Raw genomic sequence first — 25,542 nt, forward strand, 5'->3', positions numbered from 1 at the left:
CTATGACACTCTGCTCCACTCTATGCAACTCCACTCTACAACACTGTACAGCACTCCATGCCACTCTATGACACTCTGCTCCACTCTATGCAACTCCACTCTACAACACTGTACAACACTCCGTGCCAGTCTATGACACTCTGCTCCACTCTATGCAACTCCAATCTACAACACTGTACAACACTCCATGCCAGTCTATGACACTCTGCTCCACTCTATGCAACTCCACTCTTCAACACTGTACAACACTCTGTGCCAGTCTATGACACTCTGCTCCACTCTATGCAACTCCAATCTACAACACTGTACAACACTCCATGCCACTCTATGACACTCTGCTCCACTCTATGCAACTCCACTCTACAACACTGTACAGCACTCCATGCCACTCTATGACACTCTGCTCCACTCTATGCAACTCCACTCTACAACACTGTACAACACTCCGTGCCAGTCTATGACACTCTGCTCCACTCTATGCAACTCCAATCTACAACACTGTACAACACTCCATGCCAGTCTATGACACTCTGCTCCACTCTATGCAACTCCACTCTTCAACACTGTACAACACTCCATGCCACTCTATGACACTCTGCTCCACTCTATGCAACTCCACTCTTCAACACTGTACAACACTCCATGCCGCTCTATAACACTCTGCTCCACTCTATGCCCTTCAAGTCTACGCCACTGTACTTCACTCTATGGCTCTCTAGTCCATTCCACTCCACTCTGTGCCACTCCACTTTACATAAAGAAAGATTGATAGGCGGAATGCTGAAAAATGACAAACATTCACCCCCAGTACAGTAATCCATTGTTTATTGCTCACCATGTGTGGTATCCTGCTTTCTTCTCTGCTTTGTCCTTTCTCAGTGTTCTGTACTCTGCTGCTCAGCCAGTCTTGTGATGTCATAGAATGTTCCTCCTGTGTATGTTTAAGTGTATCAGTCAGTTGCTGTATGTAAGCTGAGCTGCAGGGTTGCTGCTCCCGGTGGGGCTGTACATGCTTACTTGGATTATTATGTTGTTTATCTTGTAACTTCTTCCCAAGAATAAACCTTCAACTTGGATACCGCTACCACTGAGTCTACCTTCATTTTCTTTGAATTCCACACTGGTGACGAGCAAAAAACGACTCACTTGGGAAAAAAGGACTTCACTGAACTTATAAAGGTCATGTTTGCAACTATAGAAAAGAAGAGACATATTAAAAAAAATTCTTGCTTGCGTCTGGCTGCCTCACCGGTGACTAGTTCCAACGGACAGCCTCAACCCAGAGCATTGTTTTAACCATTGCTGACGTAGCTTTACTTCTAAATTATCTGCAACACGCTCTAGGTAGAAGAGAACTTCAGACGTGACGCCGACCTGCAGGGCAAACTCCTTTGTGTTTCAACATGGCGAGGGTTGTGATTACACTGTATTCCTGAGGGGTTCAACACACATTGCCGGTCATTTCTTCGTTCTGAACTGTGTGGTGAGGAAATCGGCAACAGAATACTCGGCACCAGAGTTCGGATATTGGTGTCATTTTCCTTATTTTCCCTGCACAGTTCATTGATTTATTGTAATTAATTATTTTGTCAAATTCAATTGTAAACAAAATGTCATTAAGTATAGTTTATGTTTGGTTGCTGCCTGTCTTTATATGCTCATACCATGATAGTTTTGTAAGGTATAATTCGTATGGCTCCGCTGAATTTTATTCCGTTATTTATGTGTAAGCATTTAATGAGATGCTGCAAGTATGGACTTGGCCATTCTTGTTTCATAATGTTAATATTCTGCACTTTTATACGTGTGTTCTTTCTCGTACAATTCATTGCCGGATCCTTCTGTTTACAGCTGCTGATGTTAAGTTGGTTACTCTATGCACGTGCTTACGGCTATATTTCTGTGTGAGCAAGTTATTTAGCTCTTTCTATTCTCTTTTTATAGTGTTTCTTTTAAATCTGAAGTTTGCTGGTGCTGAGCCAATGAGGTGCTCAATTCTGTTTATGCTTTCTGGTGCTGAGCCAATGAGGTGCTCAATTCTGTTTACGCTTTCTGGTGCTGAGCCAATGAGGTGCTCAATTCTGTTTACGCTTTCTGGTGCTGAGCCAATGAGGTGCTCAATTCTGTTTACGCTTTCTGGTGCTGAGCCAATGAGGTGCTCAATTCTGTTTACGCTTTCTGGTGCTGAGCCAATGAGGTGCTCAATTCTGTTTACGCTTTCTGGTGCTGAGCCAATGAGGTGCTCAATTCTGTTTACGTTTTTTGGTACTGAGCCATTAAGGTGCTCAATTCTTTGTGTTGGTGGTGGTGAGCAAGTTATTTAGCTCTACGTGTTTTTGACAGTGTTTCCTTTAAATGTTATGTCTATTTGTGATGGGCCATTGAGGTGCTCAATTCTTTTTACGCTTTCTAGTGCTGGGATTGCATTGTACTTGCGTCCTAAACTATTGTGGTGGTAAACCTTTATTTGAAGTGACTTGTTGTGAACATCATTTTTAAGCTCAATGTGGGGGCACCTAACATTGATTAGTGTTGAGCATAATTATTTCTTCCCAAACCACTTTTACAGAGCATGTTCGCTCCACCTTTCCATTTGCTTTTGTCCGGTGGTGGACTGAAATCCGTTAAGTGAGGGTTTTCACTTATTCCTTGCATGTATTGCGGTACACTATTCTTTTTGGTTGTTCTGGGTGTTGAGACACATTAATGGGCTCAAAGCCATTTTCATTATGTTTTATGTTATTGAACACTTCTCCCTGCTGTTGAAATGGTGTGTGAGTGTGTGTTCTGAGTCCTTTGAATTCCTTTCTCTTCTATATTCTGTTATCACCTTCTTAATTCTTGCCTCCCTAGTTGTTATTGTCTCTGTTAGAGAGGGAGGTGTGTGGTATCTTGCTTTCTTCTCTGCTTTGTCGTTTCTCTGTGTTCTGTAATATGCTGCTCAGCCAGTCTTGTGATGTCATAGAATGTTCCTCCTGTGTATGTTTAAGTGTATCTGTCAGTTGATGTATGTAGGCTGAGCTGCAGGGTTGCTGCTACCAGTGGGGCTGTACATGTGTACTTGGATTATTATGGTGGCCAGTCGTAGGCCGTAGGTTTCCTCATCTTCCGCTTTATTGTTTTATTGTATTTCATTGTTGTGTCTGTGACTGCTGTTGTTCTGTCTTCCCCTGCTGCCTGTTCATGGTCCGTGCCTGTTTTCTTCCCTCTGTTCCCCTCGCTGTCCCTGTGTCTCTCAGCCCAGTTTTCCCTTCTGTTCCCCTCGCTACCCCCGTGCCTCTCTGCCAGTTTTTGCCTTCTGTTTCTCAGCTGCCCCTGTATTTTTGTGCCCTGTTTGTCTTCTGTGCCACTCGTTTTCCCTGTATCTCTGTGCCCTCTTGCCTTCTGTGACACTCGTTTTTCCTGTATTTCTGTGCCCTTTTTGCCTTCTGTGCCACTTGTTTTTTCCCTGTATTTCTGTGTCCTCGTGCTTTCTGTGACACTCGTTTTCCCTTAATTTTGTGCCCTTTCTGCCTTCTGTGCCACTCGTTTTCACTAGTTTTCCCTCGTTGTTTGTGCCCTTTTGCCTTCTGTTCCCTTCTTCGTCCCTCACCGCCCCCCGCCGCTGCGTCCTCTGTGGCCCGCCCCCCTGACTGCTCATTCCCTGCCCCCGCCTCCCGCCTCCCAGCTGCTCCTTCCTTCCACCTCCCCATATAGGCCGGCCGCTGCGCGGTGAGGAGAGCTACCCTTGACCCCGCCAGGTAGCACAGTGCCGCCTGTGTGTCCCTGCCCCAGCTGCCGCTGCTGAGGAAGTTTGAGGCCCTCCACCACCCGCAGGCTACCATCTGCACCTCATCTCTGGTGGCCAGTGGTAGACCTTAGGTTTCATCATCTTCCGCTTTATTGTTTTATTGTATTGCCTGTATTTCATTGTTGTGACTGCTGTTGTTCTGTTTTCCCCCGCTGCTTGTTTGTGGTCCGTGCCCATTTTCCTTTCTCTGTTCCCCTCGCTGTCCCCGTGTCTCTCAGGCTGGTTTTTCCTTCTGTACCCCTCACTGCCCCCGTGTTCCTGCCTGGTTTTTCCTTCTCTATCCCTCACTGTCCCCTGTGTCTCTGCACAGTTTTTCCTTTTCTACCCCTCGCTGCCCCCGTGTCTCTGCCCAGTTTTTCCTTCTGTACCCCTCGCTGCCCTGTGTCTCTCAGCCTGGTTTTCCCGTCTGTTCCCCTTGCTGCAATCGTGCCTCTCTGCCCGTTTTTGCCTTCTGTTTCTCAGCTGCCCTGTATTCTTGTGCCCAGTTTGCCTTCTGTGCCACTCGTTTTCCCTGTATCTCAGGGCACTCTTGCCTTCTGTGACACTCGTTTTTCCTGTATTTCTGTGCCCTCTTGCCTTCTGTGACACCTGAGGCAAGCCCGTCTGTGCCCGTCCACATCTGGACCACGCCCAGTGCCAGAACCCCTGCCCCCCCGAACCCGCCAAGACGAACGCCGCCACTACGACGCCAGCACTCTGCACGCTCTCAACTCCGGACAGACCCACACCTGCTTCAAGGCCGCCCCGAAACCCACACACGGTCCCTTCACCTGCCGGAACTGCAGCTACATCAGCCTCAGAGCGGATGAACCACCCGCCAAGAAAGACCCCAACCACCTCCGATGCATACTACTGAACAACCGGTCTGCACGCAAACACGCCGTTGAGCTCTGGGACCTGCTCAACACAACATCCCCGGACATCGCCTTCCGGACAGAGACCTGGTTGAACGACTCCTCTGCACCCGACATCGCCATAGCCATCCCAGACAGCTACAAGATCACCCGCAGAGACAGCACCAACGGAGTCGGAGGAGGAATCGCCATCATCAACAAGAACAGCATCAGGACCGCGACTAGCACCGACGACATGCTTAGCACCGCCGAAAACATGCACTTCCAGATCCACACAGACCCTAACTCCACCCTCAGAGGCCCCCTCGTCTACCGACCCCCCAGACCCCACCCCAGTTCAGCGACTCCATCGCCATCTTTATCAGCACGCACACCCTGACCTCCACCGACTACATCCTACTCGGAGATATGAACTTTCACCTTGAGAACAACAATGACAACAACTCCACTACCCTGATCGATAACCTCGCCAAACTCGGACTGAAGCAACTTTTCACAACGCCCTCCCACTCCGCCGGCCACATGCTCGACCCCGTCTTCTCTTCAAGCCTGCACGTCTCAGTCAGCCACACCACCGAACTCCTCTGGACCGACCAACGCTGCATCCACTTCACCTTCCAGAAACCTACCACACACCACCGCACCCAACAGATCCCCCGCCGCTGCTGGAGCAAAATCACCTAAGACCAACTACATGCAAACCCTCACTCTCAGCCCACCCACCGAACCCTCCAACACCAACAACGCTGCCCACAGCCTCAGACGCTTGATTGAGGACTACGCCAACACCCTCGCCCCGCTGAAGAAACCCCCCACAGGGACACCAGCAAGAGGGCCAAGTGGTTCACCACAGAACTCCTTGCCTCCAAGCAAGCCTGCCGGAAACTAGAGAAGCAATGGCACAGTGAACATACTCCGGACAGCCACAGAGCACACAAGGACGCCACAACCCCCACCTCAACAGGGCAGCCAAGAGGACCTCCTTCAAAGACAGCCTCGACAACAACGCACACAATAGCAAGGAGCTCTTCAACATCGTGAAGGAACTCTCCAACCCCAGCTCCAACACCAATGACATCCCGCCGTTGCAAGCCCTGTGCGACTCCCTCGCCACCTTCTTCCACCACAAGATAGCAGACATCCACGACAGCTTCAACACCCAGATAGCCCCAACAGACAGCAACACAACACACCCTCCGCACACCATTGACCACGACCCCCTGCTAGCCTGGGCCAGCGTGAGCGTTGATGACACCATCAAGACCATGAGCACAATCCACTCCAGCTCTCCGTCAGACCCATTCCCGCACCACGTCTTCAACAAAGCAAGCAGCTCCATCACACCCCACCTGCGCAACGTCATCAATCTCTCCATCTAGACCGCGACCTTCCCAGGGAGCTGGAAACACGCCGAGATCAACGCCCTACTCAAAAAACCTAAGGCAGACCCAAGAGACCTCAAGAACTTCCGGCCCAACTCCCTGCACCCCTTCCTGGCCAAGATCATCAAGAAAATTGTCAACAGACAGCTAACCGGATACCTCGAAGAAAATAGAATCCTGGACCCTTCCCAGTCAGGGTTCCGCAGCAACCACAGCACCGAGACTGCCCTCATCACCACCACCGACGACATCAGGACCCTGCTGGACAACGGTGCAACCGCAGCCCTCATCCTCCTAGACCTCTCCGCCGCCTTCTACACCATCTGCCACCGCACACTACGCGCATGCCTCCATGCTGCAGGGATCCGAGACAAGGCTCTGGAATGGACCACTTCCTTCCTCTCCAGCAGAACCCAGAGCGCCCGCCTCCCCCCATTCCGTTCCAAAGCCTCCTAGATCATCTGCAGCGTACCCCAGGGATCCTGCCTCAGCCCAACACTGTTCAACATTTACATGTCCCCGCTCGCACATGTCACCCGACAGCACAACCTCAACATAATCTCCAATCTCCTACGCTGAAGACACTCAACTGATCCTCTCCCTCACCAAGGACCCCATCACCGCCAAAGCCAACCTCCACGAAGGAATGAAGGCCGTCACCAACTGGATGAAGATCAGCCATCTGAAGCTGAACTCGAACAAGACGGAGGTCCTCATCCTTGGCTCCAACCCTTCAGCCTGGGACGACAGCTGGTGGGCGACAGCACTGGGGGCAGCCCCGACACCCACCGACCACGCATGCAACCTGTGAATCATCCTTGACTCAATGCTCTCAATGACCAAGCAAGTCAACACCGTCTCCTCCTTCTGCTTCAACACCCTCCACATGCTCCATTTCATTTACTGTTTGCTTGGGAGACATTATTTTGTGAGTATCCTTTTTGTTCAATGTTTAGAAATGGGTTTGTTTTATGGTCCCATACATGGGTTTACAGTCATGCTGCCTTTCGCATCAGTCATGGGGTACTTTTTGTTGGTTTTCTTTCCAGGACCTTCCTCAGACGAGGTGGGAAATTTGCATTGTTTGGACGTATGGCAGTCTTTACTGTGGTACTTGGTTGTGGTAAATCATTCTGGAACGAGGAAGCATTTCAGTGACTTGATCCTGCACAGTATGGTGCAGTCTGCTACAGCAGTAACTGAGTTGCAGGAGACCTCTTAGTAGAGATCTGTATGGCTGTGACATGGGCTATTCTATCCACTTTTGTTCATCACTATAAGATTGCTGAGTTGGGACCTCTGGATCCGGTTTTGAGCACAGAGTTTTGACTTCTATGTAGGGATCGAGGTATCTCTGTATATGATCTGGGCACTCTATTAAGCTGTGAGTTTAATGCACAGTTGTCCTTTTCCATTACATTGTTTGGACGTATGACGGTCTTTAATGTGGTACTTGGTTGAGTTAAAGTCATTGTGGAAGAAGGAAGCATTTAGGTGACTTTTGGTGCTGCACAGTATGGTGCAGCCCTCTACAGTGGTGGCTGAGTTGCAGGGGACCTCAGTGGTGGAGATTTGTAGAGCTGTGACATGGACTACTCCATCCACTTTTATCCATCACTGTTAGATTACTGAGTTGGGTTGGCTGTTAAAGATCTGGGCACTCTATTAAGTTGGCTATTTGCAACTCAGTTGTCTGTTTTAATTTACTTGCTACATCTCATTGGTTAAGAAGGAAGGCAAGGGAGGGATGGGAGGTAATGCGTCTATTACTTACTGATAATGGCTTTAATCCTAGTCCTACTCTCTTGCCTTCCTTCAAGGTCCCTCCCGCTCTCCCAGTATGGAACAGCTGAGTTTCTGGTTTGGCTTGTTTACGTACAGAACGAGGTGGGGGTGCTTTTTTCTAAAGAGGGTAGGGGTCTTTTGGAAGCAAGGGAGCCTCATTGGTAAAGAAGGAAGGTGAGGCAGTAGGATTAGGAGTAATGCTGTTATTGTAAGTAATGGGCGCATTAAAGAAGGAGGCATGGAGCACAAAGACAGAAAGGCGGCCTGTGGCAAAAACAAACACAGGCTGCAAACAATGGCCACCTCTGCATGACCAGCAAAGAAGCCACGGAAAACAAAGAACTAATGACTACCTATGACAAACACACACACACTGGCCACATGCATGGGCAGCAAAAAAAGGAGGTATGGAGAAGAAAGAATACATGCAGCCTACGGCAAAAACATGCACTGACTACACAAAATGGCCACCGCCTCTGGTCCAGCTTAGAGAGGGACATGGAGTACAAAGAAGAAGTTGCACTGTTCTGTCAGACCACTTTCCTCTCCCTTGAAGAAACAACTTGCTACATTGCATGCAAAAATAATATTTACTCATTGAGTATGGGCCCACACATGCAACTGCTCTTTACCCACTGAAAGCAATGGCAGAGCTGAAAATTAAATGAAGTTTAGAAATTCTCCAACCATAGTACATCAAACATGACAGACATGCACAAACTCACGAAAATGGTAGTCAAGCTCATGGGTTAAAATAAGTTAGATGAGAACAACGGAAGGAGCCTGGCTTCATGGGCCTGGACTGCAGGAGCCACTCCAACCCGAGCCAGCAGCAGGCACTGGAAGGCAAACAATAACATATATTTAGAATTCCATACAAGGCCATCCATCACAACCTGCAGTGAGAACACGTTTTATTGACATTAATTGTATTGACACTGCAATGGTTACCTTTATAATGAAGCCCTTTGAATATGGTTGCTGTCCATATTGATTTTATTGGTGGTGAGATTTCAAAACATGGCGTGTCTGGTTTTACTAATGTGTTGACACCCTGATGAAGGCAGTAGGCCTGCCCCATTTAAATATCCTTCATATTGTGATGTTGCATGAAGTATTAATGGGAGTATTGTTATTGTAGGTTCAGCATCCAAGGAGATTTCCTTCCACAGTATTAGTGGCAAGTTTGTAATCAAGAGAAATAAATCAAAGAAAAAGCAGTGTCTGGATTAACATTTATTGAGCGTTATTGTTAGTTGCCAGTGGATTGGATTACGAGCCCACACCTCGCCCTTGAGTAGCCCTTGGTCTGCTCTGATTTGCTGCCCTGAGAGACTCAAGAGCTGCTATGAGGTACTTGGTTCCCAGTAAAGAAACAAATCTGAACTTATTACTAGTTAAGGCCTCATGTCCTTCCCAACTAATAACCAATTTTCTGTAATAAGCGCTTGGGATTGGAAGACTGACGCTTTCCAACTCCTTTTAAATGCTTCTCTTTTCTGAGCTTTGCTGCTTTAACTTTAATGCTGCTCCACAGAAGAACCAGGTTTCATGTCAAAAGAGTGAGATGTAGATTTTTGTTCCTCAATGTCCAGCCCATTCTTAATTTTTTATTTACTCTGCTGTTTGTTATCACTAAAATGTCCTAGTTTACTGAGAGATGGAGAATGAACCAGGTCAGTCCAGAGTAAACTAGTCTTTTCATTCTTTTCCACAGCCTCAAGGATGCTGCTGAAGACTCTTCTTCTGGTCCTGAGTGTCGTTGCCCTTCTTGCTGGCTTCGGTGAGTACGGACTCAGACTGAGGAAGGGGTAGTAATGTCATCGGTCAATCAATCAAACCACTTTATTTGGTTAATGAAAACCATAAAAGTACCATACTTAAATCACAAAACGATACATAAATCACATGCAACACACAGTAAAATGTCATAACCGAATCATCTCAAATAAGGGCGACATAAGACAATATAGAAGGCTATAAATCAGAGTACATGAGGTTCCATAAAAATCTTAGCTGTAGATAAAACAATTAAAACAGTGCATCACTGCGATAAAATAATTTAAGGCAAGTATTAAAAGATTAATAATATAAGCTTTGCGAATACTCTTATGATAACCTTGGGTGCCGTATTTTCCTAAGTCTTACAGCAGCGACAAAAAGCTTGCAATGTTCAAAAATCTCCCGTGGGTCATTAAGCAGCTGTAAGTGCAGCAAAGCAGTTTTGATCTATATACAACCTTTCCCCATTAAAATCGGAACTAGGAACCTCCTGCGAATATCACGATAATGGTCACAGAACATAGTAAAATGCATTGTTTCCTGAATCTAAATATTGTCACATGAACAGGGACCTAAATCACACGTCGTACTCCAGCCTTGCGAATTACCCAGAAAAAAGTGAATTAAGTTAAAATAAAATCTGGTTAAAAGCAGGCAGTGGGACTGCTTTGTGACAATCCTCAAGTAAGGTTCAAACTCGGGGTAGGATTTTAACAAAAAATGGTCTATAACAGACAGTTTCATTAACTCAATCTCCTCCCGCTCTACCGGCTTCAGATTCAGAAAGTGTATTTTTACCCACGCCAAGTCATCTTTTCTTATTTTATCAGGGAAATCAAAAAGGGCTGAACATCCAAGCCTAGTTTGATGTCCTTAACATAATTTAGCCATGGAATATTGTTAACTCGGTCCAGGGTGAAAAAATCACTAATAATCTTATGATTCAGAGTTAATTGGGGGCTGAGCCAAGTTTTAAGCCAACAGAGCACCGGGCCAGCCTCAGCCTGTCTGCCACATAACGAACACCTAACTCTCGATGAATCACAAAAGTACGAGTGGATTGGGAGACAGACAAGAGGGTACGTAGGATTTTTTTTTCAACTGTCTGTAGCCCTCCATTGACTTGTAACCCCAAATGGCCAAGCCATATAGTACAATGGCTAAACATTTGGACCTGTAAATATTGATCATGGCCTCTGTTTGTTTGGCCCCCAGTCGCTGTGCAAATCCATTCACAGCGGCCGTCAACCTTGCCATCACATTCATTTTTAATTTCTGTTGTGGAAACCAGTAACCCCTGTCATCAAAAAGTACTCCTAGATAGGTAAAGAAGGTCACCCTAGTCAGTTCAGCACCTTCGCAAAGGAATGCTTTTGTTTTTTTATGTTTCCAGCCCATGGTCATTATGTGTAATTTGACTATGTTAACCACTAGATCCAAAGATTTCATGTAGGCCCCAAAGGAGTCTAAAAGCTTTTGGACCCCTACAGCTGTGCAGGCTAATAGGACGGCATTGTCCGCGTATAGGAGCACAGGACCGAGCCTGTCCCCTTCCCGCGGTATGTCCAGACTAGCCGTTTCTAAAAACTAGTAGTGGTGCTAGAATACAGCCTTGGCCAACGCCGCTACCAGATGTAAAGTGCCTAGTGTATTTTCCGTCTTGGTTGAGCCCAACCCTTGCAGTGAGATCCCTGTGTAGGTCAGCCAGGAAGTAGACTACATTTATATTGATGCCCATTTCTAGTAGGATATGCCAGATATTGGATCAATTTACCAGGTTGAAAGCCGGTGAGAGATCCATAAATACCCGCTAAAGCATATCCTCTTTAGCTATAGTGTATTTGCCGACGAATAGATATAAATTTAGACACTGATCCAAAGTACCCCTACCACTTCGAAAACCATATTGAAAATTAGGTAAAACCTCATTTTTTTCCAACCAATCCATTAACTTAGTTGAAATCACTCTCCCTAAAACTTTAACTGAGGAATCTATTAGTGAAATTCGTCCTATAGCAGCGTGGGTCCCCTTACTGACCCTTTTTGAAAACCGGAATGATGATAGAAGATGCCCACGATGGCAGGGAACCCTGACAACTAGACACATTAAAAACTTCTGTCAGGATTTTAGCCCAGAGGATGGATTTTGTTTATATAAATCCGCTGTAACACCATCTTATTTCTAGTCATTTGTATAATCGCCAATTCTACTTCACCTTCATTAAAAACTTAATGAGGCCCTTCTAGGTTCACAACTAGTTGGTGCTTCCAGGCTATCAGTGGCTTCGTATATGGTTTCAAAATGAGAAAGCCCCTGGGCTTCTGTGATATTGCATTCAATGGGGGCTTTTCCTTGCCCCGATTAAAAAAGGTTTGTTATAAATGGCCCAGAAGCTAGAGCTATCTTTTATAACCTTTATTGATAGTAGAGCACTCCAGGCTTTTTCTTTGATTTTCTTTTTTTATATAGATAGGGCAAGCTTGTACTCCTTTCGTAACCTAGCTATGTAGTCTCGGTCTTGTGAGGTCTTTTCAGTTCCGCTATCAATTTTCGGTGTGCTTCAGACCAGTTACTGTCAAACCTTTCCCTCCTATGGAATGCCTAAATCTTGTTGGTAGGGTGAGGTCTGATGCTACCTGCACACAGATGCGTTCAAAGGCTAAAGGACCCCCTTGACCCTGTCTGGAGTTATCAAGAAAGGTTACAATCATATCCCCAGCCTTCTCACAAAGGTCCTGGAATAAGAGGTCCGGGAGTACGTTGGCCCATTTTAGCCTCCGCCCTTGAAGAGTAGTAATGTCATGTAATGATGACCAAAGGCTGTTGAAATAAAGTCCACATTTGTAAAGCGCACAATCACCCGTAAGGGTCTCTAGGCGCTGGGGGCCGTCGGGAAGATTAAGCGAGCTATTGCCCAGAGTCACATGGTGCTGGGCTAACCTGCCGCCGGAGCCGGGGATCGAACCGTGGTCCCCAGATTCCAGCGTCAGTCGCCCTGGCCGCGGCGCCACACCTCTCCTTAACCTGACCTAGAGAGGTGAAGAGTGCAACATAAAGCTCAGTAGCATCTAAAGTGCTACTAGTGATGCAAGTCCAGTCCGAGTGAAAGAATATGTAAAGCAATGAACTCTAAGATTAGAGGCAGCTGCAGGCATGTGCCTGAGATGCTTCCTCAGTTGAATAGAATCCAACACATTCCAAGAGAGACGATTTGTACTAGTAATTAATGTATTGACCACATATGTGTATCAAGAAACCGCTTCCAAACACGCCCAGCAACATTCACACCTGAGACCTTCTAGAGGTGCCTGGAGCACAAGGAATGCATTTAATGAGCTATGACGTCCACTCTGCACATTCCCCCCTGAGAGACTGGGGGGCATATATACCGACATGTCACGCAGTGTAGCAAGACACCTTGCTGCGTTGCACTGCAAGACACTGCGAGACACGAAAAGGGCAGGAGTGCGCCATATTTAAGACAATGCTGCACACTCCTGTCTTTTACCAGCACTGGCGTACAATATGCTGCCTAGCACCAACGCAGGCACCCTTGCACCATGGCTTTACCTGAAGCCATCTATCCCTAGAAGTGGACTATCCTCAGCAGGCAACGGGGCCTTCATATCCACATGGTCTTCATGTCTCTCCACTCTGGGGATAATCCATCTATCCCTAGAGGTGGACTCTCCTCAGCAGGCAACGGGGCCTTGATACCCACATGGTCTTCATGTCCCTCCACTCTGGGGATAATCCATCTATCCCTAGAAGTGGGATGTATGACGTTACAATGCATGCTATTACAACGCATGTCTTTACGACACAAGTTTTACAACGCAAGTCGTTACAACGACTTGCGTTGGGGGGCGCTGGGTAGTGAATAGTATAATTTACTATTCCAACTCCAGTCCCCGTGGATAGTAGGGAAGGTGTTGGAAACTATTCCCTATCCTAGAGCGACCCCCAGCGCAAGTCGTTGTAAAAGCTGCGTTGTAATGGTTGCGTCGTAAAGGCACTTCATTGTAAAAGTTGCGTTGTAAAGGATTTTCCCCCTAGAAGTGGACTATCATCATCAGGCACCTGGGCCTCGATACCCACATGCTCTTCATGTCTTTTCACTCCAAGGATCATCCAACTATCCCTAGAGGTGGGCTCTCCTCAGCAGGCAATGGGGCCTTGATACCCACATGGTCTTCATGTCTTTTCACTCCAAGGATCATCCTTCTATCCCTAGAGGTGGACTCTCCTCAGCAGGCAAAGGGGTCTTGATACCCACATGGTCTTCATTTCCCTCCACTCTGGGGATAATCCATCAATCCCTAGAAGTCAATCAATCAATCAGTGACACTTGTAGAGCGCGCTACATACCCGTAGGGTCTCAAGGCGCTGGGGGGTGGGGGGGGGTGCCGCTACTGCTCGAACAGCCAGGTCTTCAGCTTCTTCCTGAAGGAGAGGTGGTCTTGGGTCAGGCGCAGGTCGGGAGGGAGGGAGTTCCAGGTCTTGGCGGCCAGGTAGGAGAAGGACCTTCCTCCTGTAGTCGCTCTTCGGATGCGGGGGACGGCGGCGAGGGCGTGGTTGGCTGATCGGAGGTGGCGTTTGGGAGCGTAGAAGTTGACTCGGCTGTTGAGGTAACTCGGGCCTCGGTCGTGTAGGGCTTTGTGTGCGTGGGTGAGGAGGCGGAAGGTGATTCTTTTGTTGACGGGGAGCCAGTGAAGGTCTCTCAGATGTCCGGAGATGTGGCTGGTTCGTGGGATGTCGAGGATGAGTCTGGCTGAGGCGTTCTGGATCCGCTGGAGTCTCTTCTGGAGCTTGGCGGTGGTACCGGCGTATAGGGCGTTGCCGTAGTCCAGACGGCTGGTGACGAGGGCCTGGGTGACGGTCTTCCTGGTCTCGGTGGGGATCCACCAGAAGATCTTCCGTAGCATGCGTAGGATGTTGAAGCATGCCGAGGAGACGTTGTTAACTTGCCTGGTCATGGAGAGGGAGTAGTCCAGGATGAAGCCCAGGTTGCGTGCATGGTCTGTCGGTTTGGGTGCGGTGCCCAGGGCGGGAGGCCACCAGGAGTCGTCCCAGGCGGAGGGTGAGGAGCCCAGGATGAGGATCTCCGTCTTGTCCGAGTTCAGTTTCAGGCGGCTGATCGTCATCCACTCGGCTACCTCTTTCATCCCTTCGTGCAGGTTGGCTCTGGCGGCGGCGGGGTCGTTGGTCAGGGAGAGGATCAGCTGGGTGTCGTCGGCGTAGGAGATTATGCTGAGGTTGTGTTTGCGTACGATGGCCGCGAGGGGGCTCATGTAGACGTTGAAGAGGGTGGGGCTCAGAGATGATCCTTGGGGGACGCCGCAGATGACTTCGGAGGCCTCTGACTTGTACGGTGGTAGGCGGACTCTCTGTGTTCTTCCGTCGAGGAAGGAGATGATCCATTCCAGAGCCTTCTCCTGAATTCCGACGTTGCTGAGGCGCTGCACTAGGGTGCGGTGGCAGACAGTGTCGAATGCCGCGGAGAGGTCCAGGAGGATGAGGGCCGCTGTTTCTCCATTGTCCATCAGGGCTCGGATGTCATCGGTGGCGGCGATGAGGGCGGTCTCGGTGCTGTGGTTGGCACGGAAGCCGGACTGTGAGGGGTCGAGGGATCCGTTTGTCTCGAGGAAGGCGGCCATCTGCTTGTTGACGGTCTTCTCGATGACTTTGGCTGGAAACGGGAGAAGCGAGATGGGGCGGTAATTCTTGAGGTCGGTGGGGTCCGCTGTTGGTTTCTTGAGTAGAGCGCTGAGTTCGGCGTGTTTCCAGCTCTCCGGGAAGATGGTGGTGTCGAAGGATGTGTTGATGATGTCTCGCAGGTGGGGTGCGATGACAGCGTCGGCCTTGTTGAAGACGTGGTGAGGGCAGGGGTCGGTCGGTGATCCGGAGTGGATGGAGTTCATTGTGCGGATGGTGTCTTCGGTGCTGATCGGGGTCCAGGCGTGGAGGATGGTGGTGGGGGGTGGTTGTTCGGTCATGGTGTGCGTTGGTTGGTTGTTGAAGCTGCTGTGTATGTCCGTGATCTTGTTGTGGAAGTATGAAGCGAGGGAGTTGCAGAGGTCTTGCGATGGGGTGACGTCGTTGTTTCCTGCGCTGGGGTTGGAAAGCTCTTTCACGATGTTGAAGAGTTCCTTGCAGTTGTGTGCGTTGTTGTCCAACCGGTCCTTAAATGCTGTTTTCTTGGCGGCGCGGATCAGCTGGTGGTGTTTCCGGGTGGCAAGTTTGTAGGAGGTCCTGTTGTCCGGTGTCGGTTCCCTTTTCCAGACTTTCTCGAGGGCTCGGCAGTTCTTCTTGGAGCTCTTGAGTTCGTTGGTGAACCATGGGGCCTTCTTGCTGCCGGGTCTGCTAGGCGGGGTCCTCAGAGGGGCGAGTTCGTCCGCGCAGTTGCTGATCCACTTCGTGAGGTTGTCGGCGGCCTGGCTGGGGTTCGCTGAGCTGGCAGGAGGGTGCTGGCTCAGGGAGGTGGCGAGCTGGTCTGCTGTGATCTTGTTCCAGCTTCTGCGGGCGGCCTGTTGCTGGTGTTGGTGGGTCGTCGTTCTCTTGAAGGTGAAGTGGACGCAACTGTGGTCCGTCCATTGAAGCTCTGTGGCGTGGCTGAACTCGATGTCTGTGCTGGAAGAGAAGACTGCGTCGAGTGTGTGTCCGGCGAGGTGGGTGGGGGTGGACACCAGTTGCTTGAGTCCAAGGTTGGCGAGGTTGTCGAGCAGGGTGGTGGTGTTGCGGTCGTTGTTGTTCTCCAGATGGAAGTTGAGGTCTCCCAGGAGGATGTAGTCAGCGGAGGGGAGGGCATGCGGGCTGACGAAGTCGGCGATGTCCTCGCTGAATTGTGTGCGTGGTCCAGGGGGTCGGTAGATCAGTGTGCCTCTGAGGGTGGTGTTCGGGTTGGTGTGGATCTGGAAATGCAGGTGTTCGGCGCTGGTCAGGGTGTTGTCGGTGCTGGTCGTGAGACGGATGGTGTTCCTGTGGATGATGGCGATGCCTCCTCCCATCTGGTTGGCGTTTCGGTCCCTCCGGACGATCTTGTAGCCCTCTGGGATGGCGATGGCGATGTCGGGAGCTGAAGAGGCGTTCATCCAGGTCTCCGTGAGGAAGGCAACGTCAGGGGCTGTGGTGTCTAGGAGGTTCCAGAGTTCGATGGCGTGTCTGTGGACGGAGCGGGTGTTGATCAGGATGCACTTGAGGTGGGTGCTGCTGGAGTTCGACTTAGCGGGTGTTGGTGCGAGGCAGGTCCGGGTGCAGGAGAACTTGCAGGCGTGGCAGCTGAAGGGTCCCTGGGTGCGTCGTGGTGTGGCTTGGTGGCACTCTGGGCGTCGGCCGGTGTTGAGTGCGCTGAGGGTGGCGGCTGAGTACGTCCTGCGGGTCGGTCGGGATCGTCGAGGTCCAGGGGTCCTGGCCCTGGGCGCGGTCCAGGCGCGGACAGGCGCAGACGGGCTTACCTTTGGCGCGCCTTCGGCGCACAATCGGCGCGCCCGCTGCGCGTCAACGCTGCGCGTTCGCACGGTCGCCATTTAAGGCGAAGTGCGCGGGTGGGCGGAGCAGCTGGGAGGCGGGAGCGGGGAGGGTACAGAATAGAAAAAGGGCAGGGAAAAGCGGCGTTGGCGGGAAGGGAGGGCGGAGGGCGGCGGGCAACAAGGAAGGAAAGGCAAAACACGGGGAAAAAGAGATTAAGACAAAACAGGCACAAGTAATCGCAAAAACAAGGGAAAAATCAGATTAAAACAAGCAGGCACAAATTCTCGTCAAAACAAAGGGCAAAAACAACCGCAGCGGCGGCAACCGGCAAACGAGGCAGCAGCGAGGCACAGGCAGGCAAGGGGCACACGCAGCAGCTGGTGGCCGTGCGGCGCGGGGGTGTCCCACAAGTGGACTATCCTCATCAGGCACCTGGGCCTTGATACCCACATGGTCTTCATGTCTCTCCACTCTGGAGATAATCCATCAATCCCTATCGTGGGCTCCCTCAGCAGGCAACGGGGCCTTGATACCCACATGGTCTTCATGTCTTTCGACTCTGTGGATAATCCTTCCTAAAGTGCTGCCAAGAACAAGTGGGGTATTTTATCTCTTCTAATAAAGTGCTTATTATGAATATACATTTAACCTGACATTGACTTGCAGATACCCCTCATGGACCTTATTTATGCTCAATGGAGGTGAACCCTGCAAGGGAGTCCAAGGTTTGACGAGATTACACCAACACAAAATACTGCAGTACTAAGCAACTAAGTACCAAGGGCCATATTATCAAGCAAGGGCGATACATTATCGCCCCTTTTATCTGCAGGAAACTGCCATTAAAGCGGCGATAATGGGCTTAATAATATACCCTTGTGAATTCCCATAGAAGCCCAGGTTAACACCAGAACGTGGGCTTCTATGCGAATTCACAAGGGAGTATTATCAAGCCCATTATCGCCGCTTTAGGGTCAGTTTCCTGCCGATAAAATCAGCGATAATGTATCACCCTTTCTTGATAATATGGCCCTGAGTTCTTGACAAATCCAGTTCGGGGAGGGGGGACAAAGGAAAGAGACAAGTGTCAGGTGACAAAGAGGTTCTCTAAACAAAGTGATTGTGTGCTGCCCTGGGCGAGATGCAATGTAGAGCGTCAGCTATCCATTCGGGAGAGATCGGTTGCGAAAAAGGTCTTTGGCTGGCTTTTGAACTTTGGAAAGGAGGGGTTAGTCCTGATATGGACTAGGATGGAGTTCCAAATTGTGTGCGCATTTCTAGAGAAGGAGCATGATAGGCCTTTTTGTTTGCGAGTTTTTGGAGAAATGAGAAGTAGAGAGTTAGTACTCCAGAGGTTCCTGGTCTGACCGGCTTTGTTAAGTGTAGAGGCCAGGTATGGGTGTTTACCGTTATGCAGGGATTTGTGTGCGAGACAGCCAGTCATTTCCAGTTGATGGGAGGTTGCCTGGGTAGATTGTGGTCTTCTTTTCTGGGGGGCAGGATTATATTGGGCAATCTGTGGTTGATGTCCAAGGAGAGCTCAATATTGGTGATCTTCTCATTAAAGAAATTGGCAAAGTTGTTACATAGTTCAAGTACAAGTGGAAGTTTATTGTCTAATGATATTAAAGAGTTCTTTGGGTCAATTTTTGGCATTGTTTAGTGCATTACAGTAGAATTCGTTTTTTTTGTTCTTGAGGTGTTTTTTATATTCCCTACGTTTAGATTTGTGTAGGCCGCTGTGGACTATGGTCGGGTTGTTTCTCCAGAGTCTTTCTGCAGCTCTTAGTTTTCTTCTTTCTGAGTTTAGGTCATTGTTGAACCAAGATCTTTAAGAAACGGACATGGCTTTCTTTGTTTTCAGGGGGCAAACTGGTCGAGAATAGAGGTCATTGTTGCATTGTAGTGCGAGGTGAGTTTAGTTGTCGAAAGGTCACCTGCGGAGGTGGGAATGAGTGAGCGTACCCTTTCTTCTAGGCAGGCAAAGGGGATCTGTCTTAGATTACTCACCCAATGGGGGGATTCCTGTGTACGATGTAGGTGGTGGCATGTCTGGATGGCATCTATAGGACAGATCGTGTACATTTTACAGATGAGGGTCACAGAGTCTTCTTCATCAACTTTAGACTCTGCATAGGTACTTACTTGTTGGTACCAAAATCTCTCAAGAAACACAACAGCTCTTTTTAGACCCACCCAAGATCTAAACACATAAGCTTGATGTATATCTGAAAAATATTGTGTACCCAACTCGTTGAACTCGTGCACCCAACGCTCGGTGGAGCGGCGCACCCTACACGATAGAAATCGTGCATCCAACGCTTGCACATCAGGGGACCATGCTGAGCCACGCTGGATGCGCCACTCCTGATTTTACCGCAAAAAAAATAGCACCTATCACTAATTTCTATTATCCCCGGGGACCCTATCCCCTGAGGCCTATATGCAATGCTGGGGACCGTGGAGGGAGCCCCAATGCCCCCATGGTCCCAGCAGGCTCCCTGCGTCCTTCGGGAGCCGGTATTGCTTTTCCACATGAGGAGCTGGTAACATACAGCTCCCGGTGTGGAAAAGCATTATGGTTTGGATTTTGAAAGAGAAAGCAGGTTTCCCTGCTCTGTCTTTCAAAATCACAACCAAGTTTGCTATGGGAGAGCGGGAGCTGCAAGACTTCCGCCCTCTCATAGCAAACAGCAGTGTCCCGGGGTGGGCACCCCGAGACACTGCAGGAGCTGGCCCTGGGGGGTGGCAGTCCCCAGGGCCCTCAATGGCTCCAGGAGGGGGGCCAAGGTTGCCCCCTCTCCCACAAAACACAAAGCCCCAGGGGATGGTGTTCTTCGGGGCTTGGGGGGCCTTTAAGTACCCCCACCACTTTTTAGAAAGCCCCAGGGTTAGCAGTCCCCGGGGCTAGGGGGCCATTGAGCCCCCCCACCCATGTATTTTGCTGGGGGAGTCCTTTGAGCTCCCCAACCATTTATTTTGTAGCCCCGGGGGATGGTGGTACCCATGGCAGGGGAGCCCCTCTGGACCCCCATAACAGCGCTTTGTTTTATTGTTATTTTTTTTTACAGCAGGATCCGCGCACCCTGCGTGCATTTTGCCGTTTAAAACAAATATATATATTTTGGGGTATCCTGGGGGTTTTTGTGGGACCCCTAAGCAGGTCTAGATGGTCATGGCTTTTCTACCCTGCCCCATTCATACGATTTGCACACTTGTTGAACTGATTACTTCAGCCTCGCTTCTACCGAAGCACAAAATGGCTGCCAACACTTCCTGGTTTGGAGTGTTGACAACCAGTTGACAGCAAATTACCATGCAGCTCGTGATCGGAGGGGTGCGCTTAGGGTGCGCTCAGGATGCGCTGATCCACCGCGGCCTTAGATATATATGTGATTTTACTTTAGATTTTCTCAGCAACTACTGAACAGATGTACACCATTTAAGTAAAAGGCACCTGTCTGGCGCAAGGGTTACCTCTTTGCCAAATTTGGTGTAATTCTGTTCAGCAGTTCTGGCTGAAGCTGCGATGAACCTTTTTTCTCGGCCCCCGCTTTACGAATCACCCCGAAACTTCCAGGATAGGAGCAGATCGGCCCACCAGTTTTGAAAATTTCGCAAAGATTCGCCAACCGGCACCAAGGTTATTCCAAATAGAATGTTGTGGATTTCCTATGGATAAGAAGTCCTAACTATAACTACGTACTTGCGACTGCCAGTAGGTAACATACATAGTAATTGTATATATATATATTTTAATTGTATTTATATAGCATCTTCAACCCCTGATGAGGCATAAGTTGGTATTTTTTAGTTCCCAAAACCATCCCCTTCCCAACATTAAGCTACAGAGTGAAGTTGTATGTTTGAGTGTAAACTGTAAATACCATCACTAGGTGGGGACACATTTCTAAATGTTATTTGCCCATCATGGTTACCGAAATAAACATTACTCCCTTCATAACCCACTATAATACAAGGCCCAACTCTAGAGACTGTGTAAGAAAAGAAAGAGAATTCATGATTTTTCCCAAATGTGTTATAATAGCCAAGTATTTAGCATTACAGTCAAAGAATAATTTTAGTAATAAAGCATTGGCAAAATCAAATGTCACTTACCACAGTGAGTATCAGCCATTTCCTGGTCCAGCGATGAGATTAGATAACCACCCCAAGACTGACGCCTATTAGCTACTATCCTAATACTTTACATACAAATGCACTTCAGGGAAAACTCTAACACAAGTTACATTTAGTGTGCAAGGACAGTCTCAAAGAATAATACCATGTGGGTTCCATGTTAGAATGCTTGCCATGCAAAGAAATGTTGAGGAGCAATTCAGGAAATATTATTTTACAATGCATGAGAAATGTCCCTTCACCAACCATGGCACTTGAAGTCAATGAAGCCTCACTGTGGTACTCTGCACAAGTTCTAGATCCCTTCTGTAAAGGCACATTTCTCAGGACTTTGAAAAGTACTGCTTCATTTTTGACCACTTCCATAACTCTGAGGGGATAAGCGCCTAGTTCAATGCCTATGTTGCAGAACCTGTCCCAGAGAATAGCAATGTTCAGGTGCACCAGCATTGGCATAGAAAGTTATGTCAGTGGCCATATTTAGCAAATTATGTACTAACTGTTTTGGTGTTGCCTGTCTCGAGTTCCAAAGTTGAGAGGGTCTTTTCACACATAAAAGTTTATATCGGAAGGAAAGAGCGAGCGAGCGTGACCATGACATACTGAAAAAGCATTGTATGGTGCACTACAATAACTTTAATTTGTAGAAATGCATTTGGACCTCATACATGCGGTACATACACTGTCTGTATGGCATGCAGTACAGAGACCCTGCATTAATAAAAGCAAAACATTCCATAAACACCGGAAAAACACTGTTTCTGTTGTTTTTAATGGTGCAAAAATGTGTAATTACTGATAACCACTGTTCGTTTAAGGGATTGAAATCACTGGAAAACACTGAAAAAAAACACAAGAATTTACCAAAAATAGAAACTGAAAACAGGGAAGCCTATACATTACTCATGACATGATCCATGACATCACTAATGACATCTCAAATGACATCACTGATGACGCCGTCCAATGAGTGTAAGAGTTTATGACTGTTAAACATATATCCTAAAATACTATAAAACTTAAAGTAGTATACCAGGGTTACTTCTATTGATTGATACTACTTTTAATATATATGATATGTGTGACTGTATGTATCCTTGTGCATATAAGTGTGTGAGTGGCCGTATAAGTGGTGGTGTAATGGCTGTGTGGGTGAGTCAGATGCTGTGTGAGTGGGTGTATTGGTGAGTGAGTTGGTATGCCAGTGGATGTATGGGTGGATGAGGGACAGTGTAAGTAGCTCTAGCGGTGTGTTTAAGTTTAAGTGTTTATTTATTAACTGTATAATTAATTAAAATCATTGCAGTAAAAGCAATTGACCTATTGAATCTGAAACAGTGATAAAACTTCAGTTTATAGTAAAAAAAGAATTTTGATAAAGGGGATTTGACGCCCACCCCAGTTCCACCATGATCAGCCTTCCCCAGGGTTTGTGATCATGGACATGTGGTCTTATTCACAATCCAGAATCCCACTTTGTTGTGTGAAAATGGGTAGCATTACAAAACTGTGACTCGTTCACCTTGACCTCTAGTCAGTTATCCTATAAGGCGCTATCCTAGAGGGGGTACTGGAAGTGCGAAAAGGCATCAGTGCTCAATGAAAACCCCCTTATCTAACTTCGCTGCATTTACGGTGCTCTTCTCTGGAGTTTTATTACATTTGTTAGCCGCTTTTAAGGCACTCCTGATGTAATGGATACATTTCCCCAGTCTTGGAAGGGTCATTGTGCTCGAAGTAGAAAAGCACATGGCTAACGCTTCACTGCAGGATTTTATTCCATTGGTGGTACAAATCGGGTGCAGTAGTCACCGACGTTCATCGATGAGATTGGAGCAACAGCATAGGAGGTGCAGACATGATTCCCTCTTGTAGGTGCACAGTCTACAGTTTGGGGCTTCCCCCCTTCGGGCCCATGAAGGATAGAAATCCCAAATTCCTAGAGTGATTATTCTCACAGACAGAATTTTACTTCGGGCCAATAGAGTAAGAGCTTCGCTTTGGGAAGGCTAAGCTTTGCCTGCCGTATAGGAGCTATTCAGCGGATCTAAGTGTGAACTTGAACGGAGAGATTTGCGGTCGAGATCTAATGAGGTTTCACGGACTTGTTTGTTTATGGCTCTTTTCCAAGCATTCAGGGGAATTTCAGGCTGTGATATGCTCTCTTCCACTATCTTCAATGTTTCAATTGCTTTTTCAAGGCTGGTGTGCCAGGTCATGCATTGCTCTACAAAAATAGATCTCAGTTGGTGTTTTAGTGTGTTATCTGGGGCCCTTAAAATCCTGGGATAGAGCTTTATAATCTCCCCCTGGCATATTAATTCCGACCTCGCCACGCCTAGTTCCAGCCTTACCCTTGCTTTCCTTGCTGACCTCGGGATATGAAGCACTGTTTTGTATGCTTTAGATTGTGCTAAATTGAGACAGGTGTGCAGTGACCGGGGAAGGCCAGGTGGCCATAGCTTATTGCTGATGAAGTTTCACTTTTAAAATTTTCAGTATTGGACCGGCAGTTGGACTGATCAGGTGGTTGCTTAATTCCTTTAGTAGGTGTTTGACCTTATTAGCCCTGGTGCTCTGATGTTTCAAGTGGGTGTTCGCCTTAGCCCGTTCCGTCAGACAAACCACTAGGTAATCGCCATTGTGCTTTCTTTTTCGGGTGGTAAGTCCCAAAACTAAAATAAAGGTCTTTCCTCGATTTACTGTCAGGTTGTTGATGTTATTGAAGCGATTTAGTGCATTTAGGACTCTTTGTAGGCCAATCTTCATGTGATCCATTATGGCTGTGTCGTCAGCGTATTGGAGCACCGGTAGCCTCATGTTTCCTAGTCTTGGTGCTACATGGCAAGCTGCTTTTAGGGCATCCCACAGATCCGCCGTATATAGGTTAAAAAGGATGGGTACAGCACAGAGCCTTGCTTCAGCCCTTTCCCCGTGGTTATTTTAGGGGACACTCACCTGGCACTGGTTTTACCCCATAACCAAGTGTCTTCATATAGTGATCTTATTTCCTTCAGTAGGTTTGGTGGAATGCCCCAGTTTTCTAGCTTCCACCATAATCTTCTATGAACAACTTAATCGAAGGCTGTAGTATAATCCATGAAGCAGCAGAAAAGTGGAGGGTGGTTCTTCACGGTTGCCTGGGCCGATAAGTATTCTAGTGCCAATACATTGTCCATGGTCGATGCCTGTGACCTGAAGCCAGTCTGGTAAAAAGGTATGATGCTATTCTCTTCCACCCATGTCTCCAAGTCCTTTAGTAGTAGGCGGGCTTAAGCCTTGGCTTTGAGGTCAAGTAGGGTGATGAGCCTGTAATTTGATGGCTTTGAACGGTCTCCTTTTTGAAAAATAGGGACCAAGATGGAGCCCCTCCAAGAATCAGGGGTTATGGCTGTCTGGAAAGTGTTGTTGTATAACGGAGTAAGCATTGCTGCCCAGAAATCGGGGGCCTTTTCGAAGACCAGAGCTGGTGTCTCATTAGGCCCAGGGGCCCCATCGTTCTTCATGTTCTTGAAGGTCTTGATGACCATGTGGGGATTTATCTGGGCTGGTGGTGTACAGTATGTTTCCACCGGAGTTCTATTACCCACAGACCAGTTGCATTGGCCAGCGATCATATCTCCTGGCTTGTTGTTTGGTTGCCGGTCGCGGCCCATCCCACCACTGGCACCTTCTGTGCTATCTTTGTATGAGGGGGCGATTGCATAGAGCTGCTTATCTTGGATCAGCCAGTCCTTTTCTGCTTCTCCGTTATCTCTTGAAATTCCACTACTACTCAGCTTGTTTATATGTCTCCACAGTTGTGCTGGGTTATTCTGCTTAATCAAGGAGAAGCCATTCCCTTTCCATGGTGGCATTGTTATGTTCCCATATTTTCTTCCTTAGTGCTGCCCTCAATGATGCAACCGACGGTCCCTCCGATGGTCCACCCCCTTTTTTCTTTTTTACGAGGTCCTTACGAAGAAGCCGTTTGCCATCTTGTATGTCTTTGTTTGGCCCTGTGCTGCCACATCTTGGTTGCCCTTTGGACCTGGGTGGTTGTGGCTGGGAGTTCCAGAGCTTTGCTTGTAGGTCTCTACTGGTGGGCAGTGAGGTTTCTGATGTGCACGGTCTAATGGTTTTATTATCTAAGACCAGATTCACAAGAGTTGCATCAATGGGAACTCAAAACAGCCACCACCCCATGTTGTTAATTCACAAGTGCAAGCGATTGCTAAAGAAAGAAAAAAAATGGTTCCCTGAGCAACAGCAAAATATATATATATCTGTTTTATATAGTCAGATTCTTGATCGTAAGTCCATGAATAATAATGATATCAAGTGTTAATCCGCAGTTTT

The 25,542-nt window shown here is 48.1% G+C and overlaps 1 protein-coding gene across 1 annotated transcript in view; it reads left to right on the forward strand.

Annotated features, from left to right (window-relative positions):
• The window catches only part of LOC144806407 (CD5 antigen-like), a 381,883-nt gene that overhangs the window by 14,500 nt on the left and 341,841 nt on the right, over positions 1-25,542 (forward strand). The window contains exon 2 of the mRNA XM_078672771.1: positions 9,529-9,594. Coding sequence (XP_078528897.1) covers positions 9,537-9,594 — 58 coding nt within the window. The 5' untranslated portion in view covers positions 9,529-9,536. The remainder of the gene's footprint in view (positions 1-9,528; positions 9,595-25,542) is intronic.

The sequence above is a fragment of the Lissotriton helveticus genome, chromosome 1_2 (assembly GCF_964261635.1).
Source record: "Lissotriton helveticus chromosome 1_2, aLisHel1.1, whole genome shotgun sequence".
Classification (NCBI taxonomy): Eukaryota; Metazoa; Chordata; class Amphibia; order Caudata; family Salamandridae; genus Lissotriton; species Lissotriton helveticus.